Genomic DNA, 23,206 nt, shown 5'->3' with positions numbered 1-23,206 from the left:
CACTGACCCGCGGCATGGGTCTTGCGCCTCCCAGCAGACCCCGTCTGGCAGAGGGCAAAGCTGCTCCGTGGCCAGCTGAGACCCAGGGGATGAGTGTGTGTAGGGAGCAGTGGGAGCAGAGGTGGGCCCTGGCTCCAGCCCTGAGGAGGGGTGGGGGCAAGGTCTTGGACGTCTGTGTGCCCTTGTCCTTCTGCCTCCACATGCTGAGCCAGCTCTCACTTTCAGAGGAGGAGCTGATTGCACCAAAGCCCAGGACACTTGATTCCAGGGACCAGGAGGGCAAGAGGGAGATGCTAGAGTTTATGACCACAACGACACTGGAGCAAACGTAAGAGGCACTGGATGATGGGGAGGGAGAGGGGACAGGGGACTGGACCAGACTAGTGCTGGGCAGGGATCCCAGCAGGGCAGGGACATCTCTGGCCAAGGAATGGATCATTGAGCCCCCACTGGCTAGCGTAGCAAGCAAAGATAGTCGGTGTTGTTCCTGTACCAGGACACGGGTCCGCTGCTGAGTTTGCCTTTGTCCAGTGGTCCCGGGACTCTTTGGGGATGGCTGGGGGCTGAGGGGCCCTGGCCTGGCACTTCAGTGGCTGTCACTGCCCTCTCTTGCCAGGATGGAGTCTCCAGCGGTCCTGCAGGTCCCCTGTGTCCCACCTGAGACTGTGGTGACCAGAGCAGAGGAGACTGAGCAGGTAGGACCTGTGGAGACAGAAGCTGAGCAAGTCAGCCTGCTGCATGCGCCCTCGGTGTCCCCACAGGAGGTGAGCGTGAGACACAGCCTGCCATGGCCCCCCCAGGCGCCAGGCATTCCCTGCCAAGGGGAGACGCCCGTCACCACAGAACCAAGACGTGGGGTGGGTGGTGGGGATCAACCTGGTGGTATGGGATTGCCCAGGGAGGGTTGCGAGGCTGTGGAGGAGTAGGCAGGCTTAGCACCTCCAAATAGGCCGCTGTGCCCATGTAGGGTCTTCCATGCTTTACACAGCCCTCCAAGGAGTTCGATGAGGACTCCCTGATCCCCAGCAGCCCCGCCACTGAGACATCAGATAACATCAGCCCGGTGGCCAGCCCCGTGCACACAGGGTGAGTGCCCAGCCCGTGCAGCACATGCACGCTCTGCTTGTAAGCTGGTTGCAAGGTGCCCACCTGCCTCTGCCCGCTCCAGGTTCCTGGTCAGCTTCATGGTGGATGCCCGTGGCGGCTCCATGCGGGGCAGCCGGCACCATGGACTGCGCGTGGTCATCCCGCCCCGTGCCTGCGCAGCGCCGACCCGCATCACCTGCCGCCTGGTGAAGCCCCAAAAGCTGCCTGCACCCCCATCGCTGGCTGAGGAGGAGGGTCTGGCCAGCCGGATCATTGCCCTGGGGCCCGCTGGCGCCCAGTTCCTCAGGTGAGCACAGCTGGGGACAGAGCAGATGGGACTGCTGGCACCGTGGCCATCCCTCAGGACTAGGGATGGATCTGTGCTCCTCTGGAGTCTCTGCCAGCTGCGGCAAGACTTACGTCCATCTCTGCTTCTGGGGGTCTGGTGCAGGAGACATCCCACCTCTGGCCAGGTACAGCATGTTTCTGGGGTGGGTTTCTCCAGCGTAATGGAGCAGTGGCTGTGCTGCAGTAGGAAAAGCCCTGACCAGTATGGTCCTGCCGCGCACAGAGCCCCATTTCACAGAGAGAGGGGAGTGAGCAGTCCTGCCTTCCTCCTCCGGCGGCTGTACAGCATGGGGAGGTGTTCTGCCCAGGGCCACCTTGCTGCCTATGTGTCCCAGCGGCAGCATGTGGGTGAAAGCACCCTTCCTCTGCTGTCTGCAGCCCCGTCATTGTGGAAATCCCGCACTTTGCCTCGTATGGGCGCGGAGACCGCGAGCTGGTGGTGTTGCGCAACGAGAACGGCTCTGTCTGGAAGGAGCACCGCAACCGCTATGAGGAGAGCTACATGGACCAGCTGCTCAACGGCATGGATGAGGGTGAGCATGACAGGCAGGGGGGGCTCAGCGCCATGCGGCTCCCCAGAGGTCTGGAGGGTGGGATGGGGCTGAACGTGGCATGGTGCTTGACAGCAGCGGGCTTGGTGTGTGAGCATTGGTGGCTGTGCTGCCCTTGCAGAGCTGGAGAGCCTGGAGGAGCTGGAGAAGAAGAGGGTCTGCCGCATCATCACCACCGACTTCCCTCTCTACTTCGTGGTCATGTCCCGGATTTGCCAGGACTGTGATCAGATTGGCCCGGAGGGAGGATGTTTGAAAAGCACACTGGTGCCCATGGTACAGGCCACTTTCCCAGACACCGCCGTCACCAAGGGAGTGAGGCTGGCCCTGCAGGTGAGCCCTCGAAAGCCCAGCCCGGGGGTCAGCAACGGGCCCAGTCTGGGCTGGGCCAACGGGCCCCCCCAGCCAGGGGGCCACTGGCCCTGACGCCCCTGCTTGTGCCGCCCGCAGGCGCAGCCCGTGCCCGATGAGTTGGTGACCAAGCTGCTGGGGAACCAGGCAACCTTCAGCCCCATTGTCACGGTGGAGCCACGCCGGAGGAAGTTCCACCGCCCCATCGGCCTCCGCATCCCACTGCCACCATCCTGGAAGGACAATCCTCGAGACAGTGGCGAGGGTGACACCACCAGCCTGCGCCTGCTCTGCAGTGTGATCGGTGAGGCTGCCAGCCCTTGCCAGGCAGGCAAGCGTGCTCTCCGGTGGGGGCAGGCTGGGTCACCTTGGTGGGCTGCAGCTCCTGGGAGCTAAGGACAGGTTATGGTGGTGGAGAGAGCAAGTGCTGGGGGGATGCAGACCCCAGGTTTATGGAAAGGCAGCATACTCACCCTTGTTCTCTGCTGCAGGAGGGACAGACCAAGCCCAGTGGGAAGACATAACAGGCACCACAAAGTTGGTCTATGAAAACGAGTGTGCTAACTTTACCACCAACGTGTCCGCCAGGTGAGGCCTGGGCGAGCACGTGCTCATTTGGGGACATCTGCTGCTCCCTGGGGGCTCTTGGGGGCCAGCCTGTGCCAGGAGGAGCCTCCCGCCCCTGTGCTCACTGTGACGCTGCCCCATTCCCACGTGCGGGGCAGTTGCCTCCAGCCTTGAGCCCCCCATGCTGCCTTGGCATGCGTCAGGGAACGCTCATGCCAACTGGGCGTGCAGAGCAAAGGGGCCATTCTCTGTGCTTGGGTGGGTCCCCATCACGGATGGGGGTCCTCTTCTACCCAGAGGTCCTGGGGCACCCTCTGCAGTGCAGTTTGCTGTCGGGGAGGGGGGCAGCTCTCCTGGTGCCACTGGGGAACCTGCCCGGCAGTGCCCCGACGCATCCCTCCTGCAGGTTCTGGCTGGCCGACTGCCCGCGCACAGCCGAGGCCGTGCACTTCGCCACGATGTTGTACAAGGAGCTGACGGCTGTGCCCTACATGGCCAAATTCGTGGTGTTTGCCAAGATGAATGATTCACGGGAAGGCCGGCTGCGCTGCTACTGCATGACTGATGACAAGATTGACAAGACTTTAGAGCAGCATGAAAACTTCACTGAGGTGGCTCGCAGCAGGGACATTGAGGTTTGTCCCTAGCAGCATGTGTGGGGGCCAGTAGGGAGAGGGGAGACTGATGCCAGTGGAGCGGCCTGGCCCTGGCCCAGGGAGGAGAGTCGGGGTCACTTGCCCTGTCCTGGGGCAGGGGAAGCAGCTCTGCAGAGGGTTTGATCCTGTTTTCTGCTCCCTGCCAGGTGGTGGAGGGGATGCCATTGCATGTCGAGCTCTCAGGGAACCTGGTGCCTGTCAAGAAGGCCACTCAGCCCCGCACCTTCCTCTTCCAGTCCTTCCGGGAGAATCGTCTCGCCATCCCCATCAAGGTAATGGCAGGGTGTAGGGCTGGTCTGCAGCTGGGCCCCTGTGCCTGCCCTGTGCCAGGCCACCTAACCGGGCTCTCGGTGCTCAGGTTCGGGACAGCAGCCGGGAAGCCAGTGGCTCCCTGTCTTTCTTGCGCAAGGCCATGAAGTATGAGGACCTCCAGCATGTGCTCTGCCACCTGAACATCAGCATACCACCCTGCACTAAGGTCAGTGCCGGGTCTCTGGCACCTCTGGGAGGGGGCAGTGGGGGCCCATCCCTCCCCCAGGTGCAGGAGGCATCACTCGCTGGCAGCTTTTCTTCCTCGGCTGCTCCACATGGCCGTGCCATATCACTCTGGGGCTGCGGGAGAAGCAGTGGTGCCAGGGCAGAGCAGCTGCCCTCTTTTCAAGCTGGTGACCCTTTGATTTTTCCCCACTCTCACAGGGAAGCGGCAGTGAGGAGCGGAGGAGGACACTGACGCCGTTGTCTCTGCGGGAGCGATACAGCATCCTAAGTGAGACCAGTTTCGGTACGCAGCCTGCTGGGACTGTCCAAGCACTCTCACCACCTGCACTTGGAGTGCCCAAGCGCAGTGGAAAGGCTGGGCTGACCCTGTCGTACTTGCGCTCGTGGCAGCTTCCCTTTCCCTGGGGGGTTCCTTGATCCTGCCTGCAGGGCAGTGCCGTGCCTACGGGGCTGCAAGACCCCTGCAGCCAGCACTCCTTTCCCCTCCCAACCCTAGTGCAGGGCCCCACGCAACTGAAACTGTGACCCTCTTGTCTCCTCCAGGCTCTCTGAGCAGCACAGACAAGGCAGACCAGAAGATGGTAGACATAGCAGAACAGCTGGGCCTCAGCTGGGCCGGTGAGTCCACACCTGACGGCTCTGAGGATGCACAACACTCCTTGGAAAGCCGACTCTTAGGAAGTCTGGAAACAGGCCGCAGGGTGGAGTGAATGTGTTTTACACTGCCCAGGGAGCTGGGCCCTGATGCAGTAGCTATGCATGCCCTCTGCGCTAGCCCCTCTGCAGGCTGGCCTTGCCTGCCAGACCTTCTGTTAAACCGAGCATGCCATGGCACTGAAATGAACCTTCTTGCAGCTGTACGTGCATTCACACACACACGCACAGATGCCAGGCTGGGGTTTTGTTCCGAATTGTACATATCGCTGCTGTTTGTGGAGGCTCATCCCTGTCGTTGCAGCCACGCACCCAACGGCAGCTCCCGCGCTTCTCCTTAGTGTGAGACGCTGCTACGCTGGTCACAGCCAGCCTGGGCAGAGGCGCTTCAACCTCTACCCTGTCCCAGCTCCTGCTCCTGCATGTTCTGCCGTGTTCAGTTGTATGTGACGTGGGGGACTGTTCTGGGTCCGGCTGAGCCCTTCACAACATGCCTAGCCTTTTTGGCTCAGGAGTTGGTGATGGGCACCGGAGGGTGCGATACTCAGATGTGGTGTCTCCCCCAGAGCTGGCACGTGAGCTGCAGTTTGGGGTGGATGACATCAACAGGATACGTGTGGAGAACCCCAACTCCCTACTGGAGCAGAGCATAGCCTTACTCAACCTCTGGGTCAGCCGTGAGGGCAAGAGTGTCAAGAGTGAGTATCTGTGGTGCCCTGTTAGAGGCATGGAGGTGGCAGGGCTGGCTGCGCAGAGCAGCATGTGTGTGCTCAGGTGTCCCTGACTGGCTTTACACCACCGGTTCGTGCCCACCTGCCTGCCTGGAGGGGGTCTGGGGCATGGCTGTGTTCCCCCAGTGACCAGTTTGCTGACGCTGGTTTCCCCCTGCAGTCGAGAGTCTGTACACAGCGCTGAGGAACATCGACCGCAGCGAGATTATCAACACGCTGGAGGGCTCCGGCCGGCAGAGCCGCAGCCTGAAGGGCAGCTGGCGCTACACGGACAGAGACTACTCCCTCTCGCCGTCCCAGATGAATGGTGAGTCCCAGCTTCTGGCAGGGACTCTGCAGGTGGGCCCTGGGGGCAGAGTCCATGCAGACAGATCAGGGCCGATATCTTGCCTGACCACAGTGCACCAGTGGCCTGCTGGGAACTCAGTGGGCACAAGGTGTTGACAACAGATGTGGCCTCTTCACCGGGGCTTATGCTGCAGGAAGCTTGGCCCTGCTATACTGCCTTCTCAGAAACTCTCCAGGTGGGGTAGACACACGTTCCTTATCCTGATGTGCCAGTGAGAGGTGCCTCTGGCTGTGTGAGCTGAGCGGTGGCTGGGAGCTCACAGAGTCCTGCCTGTCTGGCTGTGGTGGTGCAGCCAGGCTGGGTCCCAGCCGCAGCGTGCCTGGGTGTGGGGACGCAGCCGGGGCCAGCTGCAGTGTGTGCTGCGGAGGAGTGAGCACACTGGGCAGGGACAGGGCTGTGTGCTGCCACAGTCCTGCATTGTGGCACCGCCTGGGCAGCTCTGGCTCATCGCTCTCTCCCTCTCTGTCTCTCCCTTGTTCTGCTCTCTCAAACATGCCACCTAGCGCCATCAGGTGCGGGCACTCCTGTGGGTCACTTCTTGCCACCTCTCTTCTCTGAGCTCATCCTGGCCTCTCCTTCTCTCATCTTCCTCCACTGCCTGTCTCCACTGTCTCCACCTCAGCTGAGCTCTCCGGGAGCCATGTCCTGCTCCAGCGACTGCATGTCACCAGGGACTGCCCCTCTCATGGCTGTCATGCTTGCAGGCAGCCACCCCCAGGCCTTCTCCTCCTGCACTGCCTGCGCTCTGTCCCTTGCTGGCCCTGCACTGCTTGGGCACCCACACAGGGGAGAGGTGCCCTTCCTCTACTGGGGGTCCCAGCTGTCCCCAAGCCTTGACTGTGGCTAGCAATCCCTGGCTGCCTGGGGTGCAGAATGCGTTCTCTGCTGATCTGCGAGGGTAGAAAAGGGGCTAGTGGCTCAGAGCTGAGAAAGGCTGAGCAAAGCCACCTGTCTGGGTGGGAGTGCTTGGCTTGGCTGTAGTCCATATTGGTGTCCCTGGGCTGTGCACGTGGCCCCAGGTGATGAGGACATGACAAATGCTTGTAGCCCTGGAGACACCAAGGGGATTTTAGGGCCCTGGCTGCATCCTGCAGGGCCTTGGGATTGCATGAAATGGACCAGGGCCATCCTTTCCTGCTCATGGTGCTACTTCCAGCCTGCTCCTCTGTGCTGCGGAGAGGGGTCGACTTTGGGAGTCAGTGCCTGCCAGACTTGGCCACCTGAACTCCTTGGTGACTGTCAGCCAGCTGATGCTGGATGGGGGCTGTGGGCAGGGACCTGGGAGCTGATGGCACAGGGTAGCAAAGAAGGCACTGTGTCCTGCAGTGTGGATGGGGCATCATATGCACGCCGGGCCAGTCCTCCCCGCAGGGAGCGGGCAGTCCCAGGGCCAGCCCAAACAAACCCCAGGACTCAAAGGCAGGCATGGCCGCACTTGCAGGGACCGTGCAAAGGCAGCAGCTGCTGTGAGCGCAGCCCTGCTTAGCCCAGCCACTGGGGTCTGTGGCATGACTATTGCTGTCCTTGGGGCAGGCACCCTCCTGGAGGCTGTTTCCCTTCTTGCCTCCCTGTGCTTGTGTGCGTGTGAGACGGCTGCTGGAGATGTCGCCTCTGTCTGCCCATATAGGTTACGCTTCGCTGCAGGATGAGCTGCTGTCCCCCGCCTCCCTGCATTACACGCTGCCATCCCCGCTGCGTGCCGACCAGTACTGGAATGAGGTGGCCATCATGGATGCTATCCCCATGGCTGCCACCGAGCAGGACGCCCTGATGGAGATGTCCGACATGCAGGTGTGGTCCTCGGGGCTCACCCCCTCACTGGTGACTGCTGAGGACTCCTCTCTGGAGTGCAGCAAGGCCGAGGACTCAGATGCCACAAGTGAAGGCCGGTTCCCGGGGCAGCTTCTGGCAGATGCACATGGCCCGGACCACATGGGCTCTATGGACCTGGTTGAGGATGACACAGTGGACTCAGATGCCATGAATGGCCTGATTGACCTTCTAGAGCAGGAGGAGGGGCCGAGGCCAGAGGGGAAGACGCCAGCCAGTGATCACCAGCCAGGGACCGGGGAGCAGGACCTGGAGAGTGAAGTCTCTTTTGTTTCAGTTCAGCAGAAGGTGCAAGCCAGGATCACGGCATCACCTCCCGTTAGCCACATCGTGGAGAAGAGCACAGACAGGTACTGCGGCCTGGGGTGCCAAGATGGCCGTGGGAGGGGAGCAGAACTGCTTCGCCAGCTATTGCCCTGTGCTGGGCCAGCTGCAATAATCTCCCAGCTTTGCTTGCTTCTCTGCTGGTCTCCAGCTCTGGAGCCTGGGCATCCCCGGCAGACAGAGCAGTGGCTTTGGGCTGAGTGCCTTGCACCTCTCTGGAGATGCTGTGGGAGGCTCTGTGCAGGGCACCTGGGAGGGACCCCCGGCAGCCGGCCAGGCCCTGCATGTAGGTTGTGCCGACCAGAGCCGTCTCAGCCTGGGCTGCATCCTCCTGTGTTCCCAGTGGCACCAGTCCCATGAGGTCCCTTGCAGAGCCTGGCGATGCTCCGTAGCATTGCCTTAGACCTTTGCAGCCAGGCTGCGAGGCTGTGGGATGGGCAGAGAGCGTGGCAGGGGAGGAGGCCTGTGCCCTTTGTGCATCTGCATTTTGTGCTGCTTGTGCCGGGTGCCCGGCAGCGCCGTGAGCTGGGGAGCCCAGCGCCTGGCAGGGTGCAGGCTGCGCCGGTGTGCCTGCCGGAGGTAGGCTGCTGCTCAGGGTGCAGCACTCCACGGCAAAGCTGACTGCCTCTCTCTCTCTGTCTCTCTCTCCCTGTCCCTGTCCCTCTCCGGTGCCCAGGCTGAGGGACTGGAATGCAGAAGGCTCCTTTATCTCCTGCCTACAGGACCTGACAGCGGGCTCCTGGCAGGAGGGGGTCACCCGAAGGCTGCTCCCGATGCACACCACGGCCTCTGGGGCACAGGGCCAGGAGCAAGAGCAGGTCCTGGCACCAGCTGTGGAGCTGATGCGGGTCAGCTCCGCAGAGGACAGCGACTGGCAGCCCCAGCACCCCACAGGCGGCTGGCAGGAGGAGGCAGACAGCCGCTTCTTTGGCCAGGTGAGGATAAGAGCAGGGGGACCCGGCCCCACAGGAGGTAGGGACCCTATGGACAGCCCGTTCCTGAGCCTACCGCAGGGCCAGCCGGGCAGACCAGGTGCTAGCTGAGGCACAAGTCTCCTGGCACACTTCCTGCCCTCTGCCCCTGGGAGTGCCTCTCAGCCCAGAATAGCCTGCTGCGCTTGATACCTGAGCTCTTGCTCTCCATTTATAACCCAGACAGCCTCTCTGACTGCTTCCTTATTGAGTATCTGCCCTGGCCACTGGCCCAACAGCCTGCTGGAGCCACAAATAGAGCTGGTCTGGGGGCCAGGCTGGGTGGTGGGCACCCAGCCATGGCCACATGGAGCTGGCAGGTCCAAGGTGAGGGTAAGCACCTTTCCCTGGACAGGGCATGCACAGCCATGCCGGCAGCGCGGCCATGCTTGGAGGTGGTCGCGCAGCTCTGCAGTGCGTGTTTCCTGAGTCGCATGCAGTTCCAATGACACCCCAAACCCCTGGCTCCTGCCCGGGGCTTCATTTGTCCTGTGACAGAGGACTGCACGCTGCCCTCCCCACCACAGCCAAGAGGACAGTTTGTTGGTGAGCTGTCGGAGAAGGGGGACAGGGCTGTCCCATTTACTGCCTGGCTGGGGACAGGTGGTGCTGTCTCGGCCCTGGCCCCATGACTTTGACAGAGGCTGTGAGCCCAAAGGACGCTCCACCTGCCCGCTCCCTTCTCGCCGCCCACAGCCAGCTGAGCTGCGGCGGCTAGGGTTACAGTGTCCTCCCGCAGAGCCGGGGCACCGTGCCGGCAGCCTGCAGACCCGCAGGGCTGCTCCTGCCCCAGGGGCTTTGCCCGTCCCAGACGGAGAGCATGGCTGGGCTCTGAGCAGCAGGCTGAGACCCGCAGGGCAGACGTGCAGCTGTGCGCGCTGAGGCGGGATGTGGGCTTTCCTGGCCCAGATGCTGATCGCCCTGGTGCTGCTGGCCTTCTTCCTGGTCAGCTGCCAGAACGTCATGCACATCGTCAGGGGCTCTGTCCGCTTCCTGCTCAAACACGCCCACCGTGAGCTGGACAAGGAGCTCGGGGAGAGCCAGGGGCTGGCGGACGACGAGGAGGCTCTCTCCACCAGGGTCGTCCGCCGGCGTGTCCTTGTGAAGGTAATGAGCAGGGAGCTGAGAAACCAGCCTGGGGCAGATGCAGAGGAGAGCAGTAAAGGGATGGGGCAGGGCGGGAGACAGAGGCTGTGGAGTGCGTGACAGGCGTACTGTTCTGCCTGCAGAGGGGCTCCCCTCACCCCCCTGAAATGCCCTGCTGTCCCTCCTGTCACTGCAGGGAAACGAAGTCCTTCATCTCCCTGGAGAGCAGGTCACTGAGGAGCAGTTCACAGATGATCAAGGCAATATCATCACCAAGAAGGTGAGTGATCAAGGGCATGGTGTGGGCAAGGGCATGCTGCAGCCTTTTTCCTCTCCCTTCTGCCCGGCTGCCGGGCTCCTCCCCGCAGCCCAGGGGCCCATGCAGGGCACCCGTGTCCCGCCGTCTTCGGTTACGGTCACGGCACTTCGGCCAGACCCTGCGCATGGGACAGAGGCTGCACACCACGTGTGGTCCAGGGCCAGACTGGGCAAGGAGGGAGGCACAGTGCCTGGGGCAAGCTGTGATGCCCGGGGCTAGCTGTGATGCCCATCTGTGCGGCTTCTCTGCAGGTCATCCGGAAGGTGGTGCGTCAGCTGGGCCCTGGTGACACGGATGACAGGCAGGAGCAGGAGGAGCTGATTCTGGAGGGCTCTCTGCAGGAGCCCCAAGACCTGGAGGCTGAGGACGATCACTTCATGAAATACTCCATCCTGCACCGGGACGGTCTGGGGGCCAAGGTAAGGTGTGGCTTATAGCCCTGCCTTGTAGGCACCCTGCCCAGGGCCAGCACCACCTTTGCAGGACTCACAGGCTCTGGGGCTCCGCCACCCTCTATCCCTTCTTCTGCCCTGCTCTCGTTTCCTCTCCTGTTTCCCCTCAAAGGCTTCTGGGGCAGCTCTTGCCCACTGCACCAGTCTTCTTGCTCGGTGTGTTCTGCCAACTGACTCTGCTTTTCCCTCTCCTGTCCTCTTCTGTATGTCTGTCCGTTCGCCTGGGTGATGTCCTGCTTCCTGCCCCTGCGGCTTCCTCAGGAGGAGGTGCGAGTGCGTGTCCCGAAACCGGAGGTCTGCGGGGGCAGAATGGGGGCTCAGATAGTGAAACGAGCCAGCCTGAAAAGGGGGAAGCAGTGACCCCTCAAATGGCCTCTTTTGAGGTAACCCCACCTTTGCTCTCCCTTCTATCCCAGCTCCCCGTGCTGCTGCCTGCAGCGAGCTGTTGGTTGTGCACATCCTCCTGGGGAAAGTGTGGCAGGGCTGTTGCCAGCTCTTGGCCTGCAGAGAGGGGTTGCTGTGCTGCAGCAAAACGCTGAGGGTGGGCAGCGGCATGACCATGCTGCTAACCCATTCCCTGTCCCAGGGCCCGGGCACAATGGGCATGGGGTGCCCTGCTCTGCAGCGATGCTCGGCTAGCTGCTGGCGCTGGGTCAGCCTGTGCGCTGAGGGGGCTGCTGCTGCAGTCACAGCACCCTGGGGGCCTCAGGGCAATGGTCCCCAGTGACAAGGCCACGGGGTTGTTATTCCTGGGTACGCTGGGCTACAGCAGAGGGAGGAGCTTTGTCCAAAACCGCTACAGGGAGTGGACGGCATTTGTGTGGGGTCTGAGCAGAGCTGTCCCCTTCATCCACGAGCAGTAACTGTGCAGCCTTGTGGCAGATGAGACCAGCCCTTGGAGCCTGGTGCCCCTGTCCCCCCTTCCCCCGGGGTGCAGCCAGGAGCCAGCTGAGAGGTGTCACAGTTCTGCAGGGCCACGGCCGGCTGCCTCCGCTCTGCAGCATTCCTGCTGGGAGACGCAAGTGGAGCCGCTGCCAGCCATGCATCGTGGCACGAGAGGGCGGCAGTGAGGTCTGCTGCAGCTCCTGCGGCCAGGAAAGGGGGTGCAGGCCATGGCAGGGTGCTGCTGGGGGACATCAGGGCAGCAGGGATGCCGGAGTGGTGGGGTGCAGGAACATGATGCTTGTAGGGGTTGAGGGCAGGGAACCTGTCTTGAACCGGGACATTTCTCCCATTGAGGCCCGGTGTGAGCACTGTATCATCCCTTGGGTGTTGTGCATGTCCTGCTCCCCTGCCTTCCCTGTTGGGTGGGACTAGACCAGGCTCAAGGCAGGGTGCTTGGCACAGCGCACTTGGACCCAGCTGCATCACTGCTCTCTGCACGCTCGCTGCTGGGCTGGCAGCGCAGCACTCGGGGGAAGGTGCTGCACGCGTGTTGCCAGCTGCCAGGCGCTGCTGGGCCAGGGAGGAGCTGACAAGCTGTACGTGCGTGGCTGTGTCTGTCCCCTGTCTCCCTCCTCTCTCCACTGTGTTAGTCGGTTCTGTGGGTGCATGACAGTCAAGAGGCTCGTGCTTGTGGACACACATTCACACAGACGGTGTCCTCGCACGCACTGCCTGCCCCACTCCCCAGACAGTCCCTGGGTCTCCCTCTTTCTGGGGCAGTGCTCCTGCTGCTTTGCTCTCGCTGTTTGCCATGGTGTGCTGAAGTGCCCCAGGGTGTGCATTAGGAATGTGTGGGGTCCTACCCGCTGCTGTGAGAGTGAGGTGCAGTCGGTCACCCTAGTTGAGGCTGGAGGCTCAAGGCTGGCCGCCTCTATCCCAGAGCCTGCAGCAGCCCTCCCAGCTCCTTCCCAGTGCCACATTGCCTTTGGTGCAGCTCAGCTCCTGCTTTTTGCTGCTCTCTGCAGCTGGGACAGCACCACCAATGCCATCTATGCCATTGCTGCTGGTTCCAGGCACGGCAGTTATTGGTGCTCTGTCAGTGTCTCTCTGACACCCCCCAAAACTTGTCTTGTGGTATCTGGGCAGGATGGGTGCATGTGGGTCAAGCACCGGGTGTAGAAGGGGCTGGGACTGCACATACCCTTTCTCCTGGCCACTATGAATGTCTGGTAACCCCATCTCTGTCTCTCTGCATGTCTCCAGGATCTCACCTCAACACCAAACCACTGAACTCCACACACGTTCTGACACATACCTGAGAAGAGAGGAGAGGAAAGCAGAGAGTGGAGGGGAGCAGGGCTGGCTGTACATGTTTCTATAGGCTAATGGCATGATTTCTGTATGAGACATACTTACCGTCCTATCCGCATGACTGACTGACTGCAAGACGCATGAGCTACAGTACTTAAAACCGACGGAGGGGCCTCCGTCCCTGCCCCGCTGCTGCCAGGAGCCCAGCGACAGCAGCACGCGCCAGGGGCATCCTCTCGGCAACTCTGGGAGGCAAGAGCTGGACTGGCGGAAAACGAGAAGGAAGGAGACTCCACCCTCGTGCATTTGCGTGTTTAAATGCATCCCCCCACCCGTGCTCCAGCTGCAAGAGGAAAGGTGGGGCAGCACAGCACTGCTCACTGTGGAAGGAGAGGGGCTCGATGCCCCATTGCCCGTGCTGCCTCTGCTGGACTCGCCTCTCATCCCTCTCAGTGAGTGTTGGGTTGTGGGGAGGGCAGCGGTTGCCAGGGGTGTGTGAGATGGGAGTTTCAGGGAGCACAACTGCCCTGGGCAGAGGGGCTGGTGCAGGGCGGCCCTTCCTCTCCCCAGCACGTGCAACGTCTCCTGCCCGGGCAGGGCTCTGGGCTGAGCACTGAGCTCGTTGCTTGTGTTGAAAGTGTAAACTGTACAGCAATCAGCCTTGTGTATATGAACCAATAAATACTATGCAAACCCCTAGGGACACTCTAGCAGTATGTACAAAGCACTAACAGCTCTGCTCCCAAATACCTCTTCAGGCTGCAGGATGGGCAAAACCTTTGGAGTAGGTGAGCAGCTCCGGTGAATGGAGCTGGGAGGCTATAGGAGTAAAAGGGCAGCAGACGGTGCCCTGTGCCCCTCTGGCTGAGCCTGGTCCCTTCCTGGCCTGAAGAGGGGGGCCCACAGGTGCAGTCCCACCAGCCTGTCCATGGTGCAAGCCCCAGTTTGGGTTAGATCCCGCTGGGGTGAAGCTGTTGGCCTGTGCTGAGGTGCTTGGGGCCCAGGGACGGTGGGTAGTGAGACAGAGCAGGGGATGCTTGTGCCATGCAGGCGGTTGTGCCTAGGTCTACTCAGCACAATATCTGCTCAGGAGATGAGCCAGCAGCCCTGCACTACGCACCCCACGTAAGGGCTTTGCAGGGTCCCCTGCCTCCCTCCGAGGGCACAAATGAGCGTAGCCCCTTGGCCCGTGGATGCTGACCCTCCCAGGACCAACCTCAGAGATGTGGGGGGCTGCTCCCCCGGTGGCTGTGCTGTGGGCAGGTGAAGGCCCCGCTGCAGCAGCCTGGCCCAAGCAGTCACCCTGGGAGCCAGGGCAGCCCTGGGGCCAGCTGCTGCCCGAGCAGAAGGCCAGTGGTGGGCAGAGCTGCCCAGGAAACGCCGAGGTGTGCAGTGGGTTGAATCTGCTGCAATACTTGACCCCAGGAGGGCCAGATGCAGGCAGTGGCAGGAGGTCCCATGTCCCCAACTCCGTCCTTTACCTAAACAAGGTGGGGGCCTGGTCTTTGTAGCACAGTGGTGTGGGGACCCCCTGCTCTTTCCCATGGAGGTGGCCATGGACTTGTTTCGCAGGGCCCGAGTTTGCCCTCTGTGGCCATGTGCAGAACGAGCCCACCTCCAGCTTCAGGCTGGTGGCCCTGGCAGGGCAGCCCTGTCTCGCAGAGGGTGCGCGTCTGCCGGGAAAGCCCCTGGCTCCCCTGCAGTCGGGAAAAAGCCTGGCTGCAGCGAAGCAACTGACCCAGCTTAGCCTTGGAGAGCAAAGCGACCCCTTCCCACCCCAAAGTTGAGCCATATAGGCACAGACTCTCCATCCATCACCCTCGCTGTGTACAATAACCTCCCTAGACCCACTGCGACAGCTGACTCCGTAGCATCACCGTAGAGTTGTATGTGGGTCCTGTGCTTTGGCCTTGTATACGCCTTAGGGAATGTGCTGTGCTGCAACCGTGCCGGGCACCTGCAGTGACATTGCTTTGCGCTCGGATTGCTCGTAGGGCTGGTAGGGGGAGGCTGCACCCGACATTGAGCCTAGAGAATGCTGCAGTCTGCACACTAGAAGCTTTTTAGAAATTTTAAAAATTACTTTTATTTCCTTTTTTTAATTGTTATGGAAAGAAGCCTTTTGGATCTCCCTGTCTTAGCCCCTGATGTATAGATCATTTCCCTGTACACCAGCTATCAGACTATGAATTAATAAAGAAACCAACACAGACCCTGTCTCGGCTCTGCTCTTCTGAGCGCGTGGGGAAGGCTGAGGCTCGGGGCGGGGGGCCAGTGGGGTCCCCTCTGCCCGTGCCCCGTTGCCAGGAGGGCGGGGGGGGACTGCCAGCTGTAGGAGGGCGCGCACCCCCGCTGATCCCACCGGGCTCTCCCCGGGCGGGTGGGGAAGCAGCCACCGGAGCCCCGGGGGGCGTCCGCGGGGGGGGTGTGTCTCCCAGCCGCACCGGCGCTGCCGTGCCTCGGCCCGGCTCATCCCGGCCCCGCGTCCCACCGCATCCCATCCCAGCCCGGCCCGGCCCGGCCCGGCCGCGCTGCGCAGGTCCCCGTCGCCCGCGCCCCGTTCCGTTCCGTTCCGTTCCGTCCCGGCCCGGCCCGGCCCGGCCCGGCCCGGCCCGGCCCGGCCCCGCCCCGCCCCGCCCCGCCCCGCCCCGCCCCGCCCCGCCCCGCCCCGCCCGGCGCTGTCCAGCGCGCGCCGCGTCCCCCCGCCACCGCCTTTCAAAGCGCAATTTGTCTGGGCTGGGCCAATCCCGCGCTGGCCCCGCGGCGCAGCCAATGGCGGCCGAGGCGGCGCGGAACCGGCCAATGGGAGCCGCCACCTGCCGCCGCCGGGCCAATGGGGGCGCCGTATTCTAATAGCCCTGGGCTTTATCAGAGAAATGTTGGCTCGTCCCAAGCCCAAGTTGGGTCCGGAGCTGGAGCCACCTCGGTGGGGTCGGACGGGGCCTGGCCCTGCTCGTGGCCACCTGCCCGCCCAGGACTGGCCCTCTGACAGGGCCCTAGGGCCACCCGGGTGCTCGCCAGCCAGGGTGGGTGCCGGGGCCCAGTAGCCCCCGGGCCAGTGGGGATGGGCCAGCCATCACACCCCGGGGGACCCGGGCTCTGAGGGCTGCCTTGACACCAGAGCCATGGACGCCAACCTGCCGGGAACCTTCCTGCTCAATGGCCCCTCACTGGGCCCCTTCCCCGAGGCCAAGGCACCCGTCTGCCAGTACTCGGTGCAGAGCTCCTTCTACAAGCTGGGCCCCCCCGGGCTTGGTGCCCAGCTGGCCGCCGGCACCCCCCATGGCATCTCCGACATCCTCAGCCGGCCCGCGGCAACGCCGAACAGCAGCCTTCTCCCCGGCTACCCCCACGCAGGCGGATTTAATGGACTGAGTTCCCCGGGCGTCTATTACGGGCCCCAGGTGGGGGCCCTCCCCAAGGCCAGCGGCGAGTACCTGCCACGGGGCCGGAGCTGCTGGGCAGAGGCAGCCCCAGACTGGCGGGGCGGCCGGCAGTGCGGTGGCCGTAAGTACAGCGGGGCCGGGGTGGGAGGGCGGTTGGTGGGCGCCACAGACGGCGGGCACCCCACAGAGCCCCGACCCACCGGCACCAGGGCAGGGACATGGGTCAGCTGCCCAGGACACATCTGCTCAGCTGGTCGCCCTGCAGGTGGCCCCAGGAGGGTGGGAATGGACCTGGGGTCAGGGCTCCTGGACCTCAACCTGCCGCAGAGGTTTTGACTCAAGAGCAGGGGCAGCTCCAATGGCAGAGATTAACTCTGCTTAGCGCCCAGACACGCCACAGCTGCAAGGACGGGCAGAGCCTGCCGCGCGGAGATCCCCCGTCCCTCCGGCAGCCGCACTGGGGTCGGTGCCTGGCCCAGCTCGGGCAGAGACAGGCAGGATGGCTGGCCCTGGGCTGGCAGTGCTGCCTGCCTGGTGGAGAGCTTGCAGGGGGATGGCAGAGCATGTTGCTGCCGTGGCAGAGGGTGGGCAGGGTGGGTGCACCCACCATCCTGTGGGGAGTCCTGGGAGGCTCCGGGCACAGCTGCTCAGAGCCTGCAGCCGCAGTCCCCTTTCCCCCTCTTCAGGTGATGCTCTCAGAGCAGACGGGTCAGGCAGCGCCACTGCCTGCTCCCGGCGTGGCTGAGCCCTCCAGCACTGCCTGCCTTCCCGTCATGCATCCTGCAAGGTGTGGGGCATGGGGGCACGGTGTTGCCAGTGCTGCATGGGTCTGGGGTCGTGCACTGCTGCTGGCAACGCTTCCCTCTCTCAGCACAAGAAATTAGCGCTGTCCCCGAGCAGGAGGTGCACAGCTCTGTCTCTGCGGGGCCGGCACAGGGGGCAGCTCAGCCCTCCTGGGATGAGGCTGAAGCCTTGAAGCCAGACTACAGTTTTAATCTGGAGGGGAGCCAGCGTGGAGGGACTCTGTGGGTGCTGAGGGCTGGTGCCGTGTTCGGGAGTGGGGGAGCTGCCCAGAGCCATGCACTGCGGCGAGCCCGGGGGCTCACCCGCCTCCCTCCTCTCCCGCAGCCCCGGCTCACCTGGCCGACAGCATCCACAAGAAGAAGCACACGCGCCCAACCTTCACGGGGCACCAGATCTTCGCGCTGGAGAAGACTTTTGAGCAGACCAAGTACCTGGCAGGTCCGGAGAGAGCACGGCTGGCCTATTCCCTCGGTATGACTGAGTCCCAGGTGAAGGTGAGTGTGGGTCCTTGCGTGGCACGGGGCGTGTGGCGTGGTGGCTGCTAACCGAGCCGGTCCCGTGGGGCGGCAGGTCTGGTTCCAGAACCGACGGACCAAATGGAGGAAGAAGAGTGCCCTGGAGCCCTCCTCGTCCTCACAGCGGGCGGGGGGCTCTGGCGGAGAGCGGGCAGCCTCTGAGACCGAGGACGACGAGTACAACAAGCCCCTGGACCCCGACTCAGATGACGAGAAGATCCGGCTGCTGTTGAGGAAGCACCGTGCGGCCTTCTCGGTGCTGGGCTTGGGCACGCACAGCGGCTGAGCGTGGCACAGCCCGCCCCTCTGGGCCATGGGGCACCCAGCCTGGCCACCTGCTTCCTGCTGGGGGGGTGACCCCCCACAGACGCCCGGCTGTGGGGATGGGGCGGCTGCCGCCCCCCCTCCTGGTGGCTCCTGCCCAGGGATCGTGGCTCGCAGGGCTGGGAGCAGCACGTGTGGGCAGTGTCAGGCGCGGCCGAGCTGTCGGCACTGATGAAATAAAGGTCCCAGCCATGTCCCAGCGCTTGCTTCGCGGGCGTGTGGTCCAGGGTGCCCTCATGAGGCCGGGCCGGAGAAGGGGCTGGGATGGCGCGCATGGGGCAGGGTCTGCGTGCAGGCAGGGGAAGGGGCCGCGGCTGTGGTGCTGTGCGTGGGGCAGGAAGAGCCCACAGGAGCGGGGCAGCCCTGGGGACGTTTCCCAGGGTTTTCCCCATTTTGGGCGTGCACCGGCAGCAAGAGGTGCTGGTTCAAAAGTCACTCGTTGGGGCCTCTTGTTGGAACCTATTAGCAGCAAATAAATATCATTTATCTTAACGGTGTGAGTGAGAGCCCATTCACCTGTCGGGGTTGCAGGATTGATGTGGCATCAATAGCCCCTGTGTGTTTGCTGCCAACCTGGTGGGCCTCCCCCCCGCCGTGCTGCACCCCGGTGCAGCGGGGGCTGCGTACACGTGTGTGTGCACGTGGGTCTGCACGTCCCCTGCAACGGCTCCCCCCAGCTCAGGCCTGGCACGCCAAGGGTGGGTGCCACAAGGGGCTGTCTGTCCCCAGCCGCTCAGGACACCAAAGGGGCTCCTGGTGGCACTGGCACAGTGTTGGGGGCCAGGTGAGCACGGCAGTTGTTCAGCCGAGAGCCAACTAAGCGCCAGCCAGGTGTGAGCAAACAGACCAGCCATGTCCTGGGAGGAAATCGATAGGAGATAAGGTGCTGCCGGCCCATCATATACTGATTAGCAGCGTGGCACGGGCATGGAGGAGCTGCTGGGGGGTGCAACCCAAGCTGCCCTCCCGTGTGGCCGCAGGGACAGCATCCAGGGACAGGCCGGTGGCCAAGTCCACCCCTGGAGGTGGCCAAAGCCCCCAAAGCACTGGGGCTTTGCAGCAACCCGGAGCACCAGCCTTGTGATGGGGAGCCGGGGTGCGGGGCTGCAGATCGTCACCGTGCCACCTGTCCGCCTGGGGCCTTTGGCCTCAAGTCCCCTCCAATCTGTCACTTTCCACCACGTGCTGGGCTGGGGGGACTTTGCAAGGAGCCCTGATCGCTCGGCAGCACTTTCCCAGGGCTTAGGGAAGACTGATCTCCCCCCACAGGTCCCTGTCCAGCCCCCTAACGAGCGTGGGGTGCTCAACACTCCCCCCACCAGCCACGCAGCCCCTCCGCTCCCTTGGTGGGACGACTGCCGCAGGTGCTGGAGCTGAGGGACCCTTCGCCAGGTCCCAGCGCAGGGCTGGGGCGGAGGCTGCGTCCCCCGCGTCCCCTGTGCCCGCCACAGCGCTGGGACAGCCACGTCACCGTCCGTGGGCAGAGCCAGCACTCGGCAGGAGCCAGCTCCGCACGGCAGGAGAAGTGCGGGGCTGCTGTCGGGATATTTTTTTGACATTTTCTAAGCTGCCCAGCGTGGCTGACAATTTTTAATGTACTAACTGCCTGGTCCAGTGAGCTGATTAATTGGTGCTGTGGAGATCAATACAAAACAGAAAATTAAAACAATTTTAAAGTGATTAAGTAGTTTAACACCTGTCTGATGCCACGTCAGGGCTGGGAGACAAATAAAGCAGGTGGCAAAGGGCCTGCAGCAGCCGGGCAGAGTGACAAATCGCAGCCGCAGCCCGGCTGCCCCAAGCACCCCCGCGGCCGGACGGGTGCCCTGAGCTGTGGCCGGGACCCTCCTCTGCCCACTGTGGCTCCTGCTGCCCACGCAGATGGCACCGGCCACTGAGCCAGCCTGGGGGCTCGACCCTCGCCTGGCACATGGCGAGCGACAGCTCTGCCCTTCCCAAACCTGCCTTGTGCCCCGCGGCAGGGGCTGGGCAGCCCAGGGGCATTCGGTCAGGGCTGCGCCGAGCGCGGGGCCGGCTGCTCCGGGGGCGTGTGGGTGCGAGCGCGGGCAGGGTGGCCTGGCAGGCAGATGGATAGCGGCTCCGCTTCAATTCTGCATCCCTTTTCTCCCAGACAAACCCCGTCGGATTTTCATAAATCAAAGCGCCACACTGTTTAATAAAAATTTATTGACTTACAAGTGATTATTTATCAAAAGGCCATTAATAGCGGCTCCGGGAATGATGTGCTACTGGGTGGTGCGTGGAGACTAATAGCAAATCAATGCCAGCATCCGGGCAGAATGCATATGAGGGCCCCCGGCCCCAGCGGGCTGCACGGCTGCGGCAGCCAGCGCCAGCAGCCCCTACCCCGTGGGCCGCCCAGCGCTCCCCCCGGTTATTTATCGCTTACAAATGAAATGATCGATACTTTTAATCTAGAGCTAAATTTATTAACTTTCCCATCGGAGAGAGACATATTGACTGGGGGGCATGGGAGGGGGAGCCGAGGAAAGATGGATGTGTGCCTCCTAACCTGTCCAGCCAGCTCCCTGCCGGCTGCGGAGCATCCTGGGATGGGGGTCCCGCAGAGCTGGGGCGGGGGGAGGCGGCCTCCTACGCATCACCATGGCATCCATGGCAAGGGCCGGCTGGAGGGGGGGGCAAACGGTAGGCAGAAAACTTGCGGGTGCAGGGGGTGCTGCCGCCAGCACTGGAGCACGCCGAGCCTGCCCAGGGAGAGCATGAAGGCAGCGCTCTGGTCCAGCACCGGCCAGACCACGGCACGGTGAGGGGGGGGTCTTAGCCCAAATGGCCCCCCGGGCACGAGAAGAGCTTTGCGAGCACTGGGGCCAGAGCAGCAGCACTCACTCAGGCCAAACGGGGGCTGGCTCAGGCCGTCAGCCCAGCGGGGGCTGCCCAGGTGCTCAGCAGTAGCTTTTTGTGCAAGTGTGTGGCTCAAGCAGGTACTGGAGCAAATACAGCTTGTAAAAATGTTATGATTAAATGGTAAAGGCCAGTACTGCACGGTAACACACACCTGCTCGGTAACTGAAGCTTAACCATGCTGCAGGTCAACTCCCATGAGGCATACGCTATACCCAGCATCCCTTATACAACTTAAAGGTGATGGTCAAAACCTCTGCATAAATGTAGCAACTGCTGACGAAATAACGGTTGCACTTTCCTTTTTTTTTTTTTTTGAAGTAGCAAAACAACGGCCCCATCGGTTAACAGACACATATGGAAGACTGGTGAACTGGTGTTAAGAGCTGTGCCTAAGCAGTTGGGTAAAACACGTAACCCAAAATGCTGGTGAATAGACCCTTAATGCCACAACAAACTCCTCATGAAGGAGGGATCCGTGCCGGGGTACCTGATACCTGTTAGTAACGAGCAGTTGTCTTCTGTCAGTAAGCGTAAGCAACGCACTTCAACCCTGTAGGTGCTGTTACTATCTCCTGCTTCAGCTGCTTTTGTTTTGTTATCTTAGGTGGAAAGGAAAAAGTACCAGGCTTTGCGTCTTGTTCTTTTTTTTAATCCCCCTAGATCCCTCATCATAGCTGAAGTTGGGCAGAGACGAGGAATACAAAATTGGGGTAACAGTGAAAAGCCTGCAGCCAGTAAGGGTGTCTCCATCACCAAACGAGCGCAGCCTGGTGGGGCCGGGGGTAACAGACCACCGACAGCGCCGGTTGTGCAGGTCATGTGTCTGCGTGGCTGGACGCGTAAAGGAGCACATTTCAAGCACTACAAGAAACAAAGGTAAATCAATTCAGTATAGGAATTGATATTATATTATATTATGTTGTATTATATTATATTATGTTATATTATATTACATATTATATTATATTATATTAATTATATTAATTATATTAATTATATTATATTATATTATATTATATTATATTATATTATATTATATTATATTATATTATATTGAAAAATATATCCCATAACTGTATGTTAACAGATCATACACTATTAAGCGTAGCTTCACATCCCTGTGAGTGAGGAAGACCGTCCCCTCTGAGGTATTGTCCTGGGAAGTTTAGTTTATTTGTGCATAAACTGGTGGTCCTGGGGTAGGTGGAAAATAGCACACCGTGAAGACAAGTTGTGCTCATGCTGCTTCGCACAGTCTGTGAGCAGGTAAAGACCCGACGGACCCAAAAGAGGGGGTTTGAAGCAAGGAGGCTGCATGGAACCGACTAATTTACGTGAGTGGGCGCATTATGTCTCTTGGGAAAGGTCAGGGCAGTGTGCTAACTTGGTAACTGAAGTTTCTGGACTCTCTCCCTGTTGCTTTATTTCTTGATATGATGGTGTTTAACCCAAATAAAAACAAGCAGGAATTAAACTACCTTGAATCCATGCTGGTAGCTAGTGCAGGGAAATTCAATTTAAGGACGCTTAACACCGAGTAGCTGTCCTGACGTGGGGGTAGCAGATGCCCTCCCGCAACAAACACCTTTGTGCCTTGGGGAACGAAGGAGGCATTTAAGTATTGGCTTCTCCAGCGCTCAAGCAAACGCAGAGGCTTCTGCAGGCAGCAGTGAAACAGCATTTGCTTATAAGAGCAGGCAGAGGATCCAATGAAAGTGCTAACGTTTGTAGGAACATAAGGAAAATTGGAAAATACAGGGGATGAATGCTCAAATGCAGATTGTTTTACTGAATAACACACTTGCAGAGATGAAGGGGAACGCAGTACCACCTCCAGCACAAGATTTCCGTTTCCTTGCAACGAGCCGAGATGATGTATGTGCATGTTGGTCCATAACAAGATCAGGTCCCACCGTTGCCCTCAGGAGACATTTGAAAGGGGATGTCCTGCCCAGCCACGGAGTCTCAGGACTCTCCTACCCACCCTGGGCTCCCACCACAGCACATACAATTCCTCAAGAGCCCCATGTGCCACACCAGTGGCAACTGCCCGTCACCTGCAGTTCCAGGGGACAGAGGGAGGCTTCCAAGGAGGATGATCCTCACCACTTCAGGAACCCCAGCAGAGGCTGTTACTCAGGTGCTGGAGAAGCAATGGCCTGGGTCAGGCTGTGACAGGAGGGTGGTGAAAGGAAAAGGAAAGGTTTCTCCTGGAAGTAAAGCTGGAGATGGTCTGAGAGACCACATACCGCTCCCAAGAGGTTTATGCTGCAGACGTGAGAGGCACAGGCTCATCAAGACTCCCTTGGCTGTCAAGGCAGC

At 61.3% G+C, this 23,206-nt stretch overlaps 2 protein-coding genes across 12 annotated transcripts in view; both read left to right on the top strand.

Moving 5' to 3' along the window:
- ANK1 (ankyrin 1) overlaps window positions 1-15,181 on the top strand; it is a 61,802-nt gene extending 46,621 nt beyond the window's left edge. For 5 of the 11 annotated variants that reach the window (XM_074563826.1, XM_074563825.1, XM_074563830.1 and 2 more), the window contains 21 exons: window positions 226-328; window positions 617-764; window positions 989-1,086; window positions 1,169-1,393; window positions 1,813-1,967; window positions 2,107-2,318; window positions 2,436-2,640; window positions 2,828-2,924; window positions 3,310-3,538; window positions 3,706-3,831; window positions 3,918-4,037; window positions 4,256-4,340; window positions 4,601-4,675; window positions 5,278-5,409; window positions 5,603-5,749; window positions 7,419-7,971; window positions 8,622-8,880; window positions 10,199-10,282; window positions 10,573-10,740; window positions 11,035-11,156; window positions 12,922-15,181. In XM_074563826.1, coding sequence (XP_074419927.1) covers window positions 226-328; window positions 617-764; window positions 989-1,086; window positions 1,169-1,393; window positions 1,813-1,967; window positions 2,107-2,318; window positions 2,436-2,640; window positions 2,828-2,924; window positions 3,310-3,538; window positions 3,706-3,831; window positions 3,918-4,037; window positions 4,256-4,340; window positions 4,601-4,675; window positions 5,278-5,409; window positions 5,603-5,749; window positions 7,419-7,971; window positions 8,622-8,880; window positions 10,199-10,282; window positions 10,573-10,740; window positions 11,035-11,133 — 3,320 coding nt within the window. In that variant the 3' untranslated portion in view covers window positions 11,134-11,156; window positions 12,922-15,181. Of the gene's footprint in view, window positions 1-225; window positions 329-616; window positions 765-988; window positions 1,087-1,168; window positions 1,394-1,812; window positions 1,968-2,106; window positions 2,319-2,435; window positions 2,641-2,827; window positions 2,925-3,309; window positions 3,539-3,705; window positions 3,832-3,917; window positions 4,038-4,255; window positions 4,341-4,600; window positions 4,676-5,277; window positions 5,410-5,602; window positions 5,750-7,418; window positions 7,972-8,621; window positions 8,881-9,604; window positions 10,024-10,198; window positions 10,283-10,572; window positions 10,741-11,034; window positions 11,157-12,921 lie in introns of those variants that run through there. The other 6 variants (XM_074563829.1, XM_074563827.1, XM_074563831.1 and 3 more) reach the window with 4 other exon arrangements.
- A 679-nt stretch (window positions 15,182-15,860) lies between these two features.
- On the top strand, window positions 15,861-18,488 carry NKX6-3 (NK6 homeobox 3). Its single transcript, XM_074563684.1, has 3 exons — window positions 15,861-16,476; window positions 17,484-17,653; window positions 17,730-18,488. The coding sequence occupies exons 1-3, from the start codon at window positions 16,095-16,097 to the stop codon at window positions 17,958-17,960; spliced, it is 783 nt and encodes a 260-aa protein (XP_074419785.1). The 5' UTR covers window positions 15,861-16,094; the 3' UTR covers window positions 17,961-18,488.
- Window positions 18,489-23,206: the final 4,718 nt, after the last annotated feature.

The sequence above is a fragment of the Larus michahellis genome, chromosome 20 (genome assembly GCF_964199755.1).
Source record: "Larus michahellis chromosome 20, bLarMic1.1, whole genome shotgun sequence".
In the NCBI taxonomy this organism is placed as follows: Eukaryota; Metazoa; Chordata; class Aves; order Charadriiformes; family Laridae; genus Larus; species Larus michahellis.
Note: the sequence above shows the minus strand (reverse complement) of the source record. Positions and strands in the feature narration are given on the sequence as shown.